This window comes from Polyodon spathula, chromosome 1 (genome assembly GCF_017654505.1).
Source record: "Polyodon spathula isolate WHYD16114869_AA chromosome 1, ASM1765450v1, whole genome shotgun sequence".
Classification (NCBI taxonomy): domain Eukaryota; kingdom Metazoa; phylum Chordata; class Actinopteri; order Acipenseriformes; family Polyodontidae; genus Polyodon; species Polyodon spathula.
The window spans coordinates 57,730,824-57,738,094 of NC_054534.1; the positions used below are offsets into that span (position 1 = coordinate 57,730,824).

The 7,271-nt window shown below is 37.7% G+C and overlaps 1 protein-coding gene across 7 annotated transcripts in view; it reads left to right on the forward strand.

The window, feature by feature from the left end:
- Nucleotides 1-1,024: 1,024 nt before the first annotated feature.
- The window catches only part of LOC121320101 (exocyst complex component 1-like), a 48,242-nt gene continuing 41,995 nt past the window's right edge, over nt 1,025-7,271 (forward strand). For 6 of the 7 annotated variants that reach the window (XM_041258339.1, XM_041258348.1, XM_041258367.1 and 3 more), the window contains exons 1-4: nt 1,026-1,164; nt 1,684-1,812; nt 4,928-5,058; nt 5,732-5,891. In XM_041258339.1, coding sequence (XP_041114273.1) covers nt 1,689-1,812; nt 4,928-5,058; nt 5,732-5,891 — 415 coding nt within the window. In that variant the 5' untranslated portion in view covers nt 1,026-1,164; nt 1,684-1,688. Of the gene's footprint in view, nt 1,165-1,683; nt 1,813-4,927; nt 5,059-5,731; nt 5,892-7,271 lie in introns of all 7 variants that reach the window. The other variant, XM_041258321.1, reaches the window with a different exon arrangement.

The window sequence follows — 7,271 nt, forward strand, 5'->3', positions numbered from 1 at the left end:
CCTTTGCTTACATTTGTGTCTCTGTAGCCTCAGCCCTTTTGGAATCTAAATTCTGGTCCCTCATGTTGCTATAGTTTCATTTAGCTCTAGAGCCCCATAGATGAGGATACATTTAATAACACAGCATGGTAATCACAATCTTTACTAGCGTAGACCACTTTTGCAGTTTTATTATTCTACAATGGTTGCTCCGGTGTTTTTGAAATAAATAAATAAATAAATAGTAGGTTCTGAAATAACTGTAAGTGCATTATCAATACACTGCACAAACAAAAAACAGAATACATTTTAATGTTTAATCTCCATTTTAACCTTCTTGCAGTATACTCTTATTTTGTTGAACAATGATAGTCCCATTGCTAAGTTTTCTTAAGCTATAGAAATACTGTGCATACATGAGGAAAATGACAGTAGAGTGTGTAATATATATCAACCTGTTACTGTGTGCTCTGTATTTTGGGTTTCTTGTTTTTTTTTAACCCTTTAGGTTGGTACATTAGTGAATTGGAACATTTACAACAACCTTTTTTTTTTTTTTTCTCTCTTGCATAACTAAATGGGGGCTTGGAATGTGATTATTATTTTGCGATGCTAGTAATATGATGCAATGTATGCACAGCCCCTAGAGATACAAAATGCCAGACAATCACGTCAAGCTATATACTGTTTTACACGGTTTCACAGTTATTTTGGGGACCTATTATTTGCCAGACCATCCACAAATTACTTTTGGGTATGTTAATTATTAGAACACAAGTAGTACTTACTGTTTTCAAGACAAATATAGATTATGCTTGCCTGCTTCTGCGATGCGCAGAAATGTATATGTTTCTAGTCATATAGCTTTATAAGATACTTTTGTAATATGCAATTTTATAAATTGTAACTACCGATATTCATAATCTTAATGGATAACATGACAAATTGCGCACTGACCTCATCGAGATGGCGGCGTGATCACTCCTCTTACTAAGCGTTTCAAATGTACTTCCACATTTTTTTGTGCTCTGCCTCTGCAGGAAACAGGAAGCTCGGATGGGCAGTGGCTGGTGCTTTAGTGACTGGAAATAGATTGTTTATGAGTGGTTCGAGTTTATTCATGGAAGAAAACAGAGGTTGAGGTCATCCCATTTAATTTATAAAAGAAACTATACATTCTCTAAGGTAAGCAAACATACCATATTCTTTACTTAGATATTTGCTGACAAACGGAGACTGATCGTTTGTTACTAATATGTAATGTTCTGAAACCTCTGTAGTACAGTTAACATTCAGAAAATATTATTGTAGCTTTTTTCCACTACATTGGCTGTTATGTCAGTTGTTTGTATCTGTAAATTATATACACTGCGTCAAGAAAAATTAAGCGCCAAATCATAGTTTAAACATTTAAAAAAATTGAACCCTAGGGTTGGTCATGGTTTTATTTTGTGTTTTTCTTCTTGTTTTTAGTGCATAACAACGTGCATACATAAGTGCGTACGTACATGTCTGCTACAGCTTCTACGGGACTGCTGTCACTAACGTCCACACAAACAACAAATGCATTATAGTAATATTGTAATGCACCCTTCTGGGTTAAATGCACATCCCATCTGTATTGTGTTGAGCATAATATATGCACTAAACATTTTATGTGTTTTTGTGCTGTTCTAATGGACGTATATTTATTGTTTTTATTAGGAGCAATGACTGCTATCAAGCATGCCTTGCAGAGGGACATTTTTACCCCAAATGATGAGCGGCTTCTGAGCATAGTTAATGTTTGTAAAGCAGGCAAGAAGAAGAAAAACTGCTTCCTGTGTGCCACGGGTAAGAGTATTGACCATTATGCTTTGGTTTTAAAGTTATATTTTAAAATGTGTTAAAGCCTTGTGTTGGGGAAGCAGGGAAGTTCTCCTCAAAAGTATTCACCCCCCCTTGGACTTTTCCACATTTTATTTACAACGTGGAATCAGAATGGATTTAATTAGGAGTTTTTGCCACTGATCAACACAAAAAGTTCATAGTGTCAAAGTGAAAAATAAAATCTACACATTGTTCTAAATTAATTACAAATACAAAACAGAAAACAATTGATTGCATAAGTATTCACCCCCTTGAGTCGATATTTGGTAGAGGCACCTTTTGGCAGCAATTACAGTCATGAGTCTATTTGGATAAGTCTCTACCAGCTTTGCACATCTGGACACTGCAGTTCTTTGCGAAATTGCTGAAGTTCCGTTAAGTTGGATGGGGACCTTTGATGAAGAGCAATTTTCAACTCTTTCCACATATTCTCAATTGGATTGAGGTCCAGGCTTTGATTGGGCCACTCCAGGACATTGACTTTTTTGTTTTTAAGCCACTCCAGTGTGGCATTTGCTGAATGTTTGAGGTCATTGTCCTGCTGGAAGATGAATCTTCTTCTGTCCCAGGTCGCTTGCAGACTTCAGCAGGTTTTCCTCCAGAATTTTTCTGTATTTTGCTGCATCCATTTTTCCCCCATCTTCACGAGCTTTCCAGGCCCTGATGCAGAGAAGCATCCCCATAGCATGATACTGCCACCACCATGCTTCACGGTAGGGATGGTGTTCTTAGGATGATGTGTGGTGTTAGGCTTGCACCAAACATAGCGTTTAGCGTTAAGGCCAAAAAGCTCAATTTTGGTCTCATCAGACCATATAATCTTCTCCCACTTGATCTCAGTCTCCCACATGCCTTATGGCAAACTAGCTGAGATTTGATGTGAGATTTTTTCAACAATGGCTTTCTTTTTGCCACTCTCCCATAAAGGCCAGTTTTGTGAAGCACCCGGGCTATTGTTGCCGTATGCACAGTGTCTCCCAGCTCAGCCGTGTAAGACTGTAACTCCTTTAACGTTGCCATAGGCCTCTTGGTGACAAGTGTGCTTCTCACCCGGATACTCAGTTTTTGAGGACAGCCTGTTATAGACAGATTAACAGTTGTGCCATATTCTCTCCATTTCTTAATAATGGACTTTACTGTGCTCCAGGGGATATTCAGTGCCTTGGAAATGTTCTTATATCCGACCCCTGATTGGTGCTTTTGAAGAACCTTATTCCGGATTTGCTTTGAATGTTCCTTTGTCTTCATGATGTAGTTTTTGTTAGGAAATGTATTAACCAACTGTGGGACCTCCCAGAGACAGGTGTATTTAACCTGAAATCATGTGAAACACCTTAATTACACACAGGTGGACTGCATTTAACTAATTATGTGACTTCTAAAGACAATTGGTTGCACCAGAACTTATTTAGGTGTGTCATAGCAAATGGGGTAAATACTTATGCAATCAATTATTTTCTGTTTTATATTTGTAAGTAATTTAGAACAATTTGTAGATTTTATTTTTCACTTTGACATTATGGACTTTTTTTGTGTTGATCAGTGGCAAAAACTCCTAATTAAATCCATTTTGATTCTACGTTGTAACACAATAAAATGTGGAAAAGTCCAAGGGGGGTGAATACTTTTGAGAGCCACTGTATTATAAAAAAGGAATTCATTAAGCAGGTGAAGTGATGGTCATGGCTTGCGTACGGAATAATGCGGTGCCAAATATTTTTTGACATGCATTCGATACTAAAATCACGTGTTTGTATTCTCTAGAAATGACCAAACTACTTTGCAATTATTTACTGCCTCACCAGAGGTTCCGTGACAGTTTAAAAAATGGCAAATGAAAAAAATCTCATTGAGGCTATAACATACATATATAATCATCTTTATTTTTATTCAGCTGCAGTCACTTACAACAACGTCTCACCCCAAAGACGGAGCACAAGGAGGTTAAGCGACTTGCTCAGGGTCACAGAGAGTGAGTGTTTACAAAAAATTTTTGACATGCAGGTTTGATAAAATACTACCTCGGTGTGAATTTTTACTTGTATTCTCTAGAAATGAACACTGCACTTTGCAATTATTTATAAAAAGAAAAATGTAAAGAAAACCTCAATTTGTAAACCATGTTAAAAACTTTCGGGTGACATAATTAATAAAAAAAAAAAGACAAGGTTAAAAAAAAAAAAAAGCAAATTAGGTTTTTTGACTTGCACAGGATACCAAATCACGTGTTTGTATTCTCTAGTGGTTACAAGTCTACTTTGCAAGCCTGTTTCTTTAAAAACTGGACCACACAGCCTCCTGTATATAATTCAGTTCACAGCCTACCTCAGCTGAAGCTTAATTATAGGTCACCCCAAAGACGGAGCACAAGGAGGTTAACTCACACAGAGAGTCAACAAGTCTGATTGTAAGCCTGTTTCTTTAACCACTGGACCACACAGCCTCCTGTATATAATTAGTTCACAGCCTACCTCTGTGAAGCTTAATTATAGGTGCACTGCAGCTCTTATATTATGTGAAGGAAACAACCTGAACCTTAACCTGCTAGATTTTTATTTATTTAATATTTTTATAATTTATTAAAAAATATTGCGTAAAGGTGTACTGGTAAAGTAAAGCCTATACATAATGAATTTGACACTTATGCGGTCTCTGAATTAAAATCATGTTATACGTATTCACAGTTGCCATATATAGCATTCTGTTTATTGTGGATGTCTGCTTTTTACTGCATTCTGTAACTGTAAGAACTATGATTGCCCGGCAATTGGTAAAGCTAATAATTTAATAAGCCAGGCAGGTATAAAAGGACAGGTTTCAAAGACAATAGCTGTCTGTGTGAAGGTAAGGAAGGACCTATGTTGACCTAAATGTGGTGTATGTTAAAACAAAGTATATTAAAACTGTGATTTGTGAATAATATATTTAAAGTCAGTAAGCCGTATTAGCAGTCTGACTCAAATAACTTTTCATTGTTATTGCAACAGGTGAAGTGGTGAATAATGTATATATTAAACAAACACTTATCCACTTTCAGCAGTGACACCAGTGACCACCCACAGCGAGCGGCGGGCACACCTGACCACTGAGCGGCCAGTGCAGGTGAAGGTGGTGAAAGTTAAGAAGTCAGACAAAGGGGATTTCTACAAGAGACAGACGGCATGGGAACTCAGAGAGTTGGCTGTAGTAGATGCTAAAGATGCTAACAAGGTTTGTAGAAAGTTGTATTTTTTTCTTATTCCTTTTATATTTTGCAACGTTGTTTTATTCCTTGGTGTGAAATTGTAACTTTTGTAAAGTACATCCTTTCAAGCTTTAGGTTTAAAACTAAATTTCTAAATTATCACTGTAAGTAGGGACCAAATAAATAAGATGATACAGTTTTAATGGGATTTACCTTTGGATGTAAACCAATATGATATTGTTAGCACCATGATTAATATATACTGTTTTACTAATGTACAATCCACACTAAATTCAGATTTTCATCCAACCAGTGTCAGGTTTTTACATTAGAAAAATAAGTTAATTCTCCGTTTGTTGAAGCTTATTCGGATATCCACACAGACAAGCTTTTCTGATTTAGTTTTAATAGGGCAAAGAGTCAAGTTGCTCTTTGTACATCACCTGCAGTCTAGTCATGTTATTTTCACTGAAGACTGGTACTTTTATTTTAACACTGGTTCTAGCATTGTTTTCTCCTTAAAAGCTTTATCAGTAAAATTGTTGTTGCAGATAAGTCGTTATTTATGCAGATAAGTCATTGCAGGACTTGCAGGTGATGGCTTCTGCTTCGTCATCATATCACAGAAGTAGGCCTAGATGGTGGTTTCTCTGTCTCCTGTTCTTTGCAGCGTAACAAATGTTTGTTTTTTTTTCACAGGAAAACCCGGAGTTTGACCTGCATTTTGAGAAAGTATATAAGTGGGTTGCTAGCAGTACTGCTGAGAAGAATTCTTTTATCTCCTGCATATGGAAGCTCAACCAGAGGTACCTGAGGAAGAAAATTGATTTTGTCAATGTCAGCTCCCAGCTGTTGGAAGGTGAGACAGAGCAGGATTATTTTAGATGTCGACTGTGTTAATCTTACTTGAATTCTGCTCCCCTTGTTAACTATGAATTTTTTTTTTCTATCTTCGTATGTCCTCCCAAGTTTTCACTTTGTGTAATCGTACAGCACCCAGAGTCATGGGTCACTGCCATGAGTAACTTCGTCTTCATCTCAGAATCCTACTGTTAACTGACGCTGTACTGTGGTTCAGTTAAGTTCACCTCAAGAGAATATATAGTGCAATTCCACATGCTCTAGTTTTATTTGGAATGTGCATAACAATCAGATTAGCAGCACTGCAGCGCACCAAAATACTTGGAGGTTTAGCCCTTCCAAATTTTTTTAGTTGATTACTGGGCCTTCCAATTGAGTTTTCAAAATCTGGATGAACACTGAGGGCCCCTTGTGCATGGAGATCAGTGGAAGAGGCGATAGTTACACCGATCAGACTACAAGACCTTCCATTTTGTGGTCTCAGAAACCAAGTGCTCTCTCTTCGAATGGGTCCAATTATAACTAATGCATTGAATGTATGGAAGAAAGTGAATAGGTTTTTTTTTGACATTTCTCTTAAATTTCACAAGCTTTCACCCATTTGGAATTATTCCTTTCCGTTGACGGGCTCTCAGCCTTTCGCATACCCACCTTGGTCTGCAAGAGGTGTTTATATTTTGAACAATATTTTTGATGGTAAAGGTTTACGCACATTCCAGGATGTTCAGGAGACATACTCGGTTTTCTTTCTTTCTATATCTTGGACTACACTCATCACTCCACTCTTATGCTGTCCCCTGGGTGATCTTCCATCCACCCACCCCACAGTTCAACTATTTGTCTGATCGTCTGCCACAAGGGGCCTAGTTTCTTCTCATTACAGTTGTTTTACTTCCCATAATTCCAGACCCCTCCCAGTGACTATTATTTGGGACAGAGAACTTACTAAGCTTGGTGTCACTCCTAACTGGGATAGAATCTGGGATAACATCTTTACATCATCCCAGAACTTGGCACACCAATTGATTAATTTTTAATTGACACAAAGGATGGTCCCCTATCCTTTGTGCCAAGGATGCAGTCTGGGAACAGCTGGCAACCTATCTGTCCAAAAATCAAGGCTTTCTGGAAATTTTTGACTTCAGTCTTGGCCAAATTAATTGGAGTACAGGTGCCGCAGTGTTCTAGAATGCTCCTTATTGCAGATGATTCCCAACTGTCCCTTTCTGTACAGTGAAGTGAATATTCCTAGCGGGTGTGACATTTAAGACATGTTTCCCCTGGTAGCCCTGAGGTGTAGCTGGGCGAGGTACAGTTGAAGAGGGTATCCATAGCTACTCGACTGTTTAAGCCTGTACCGTATGTGCATGTATAGCAG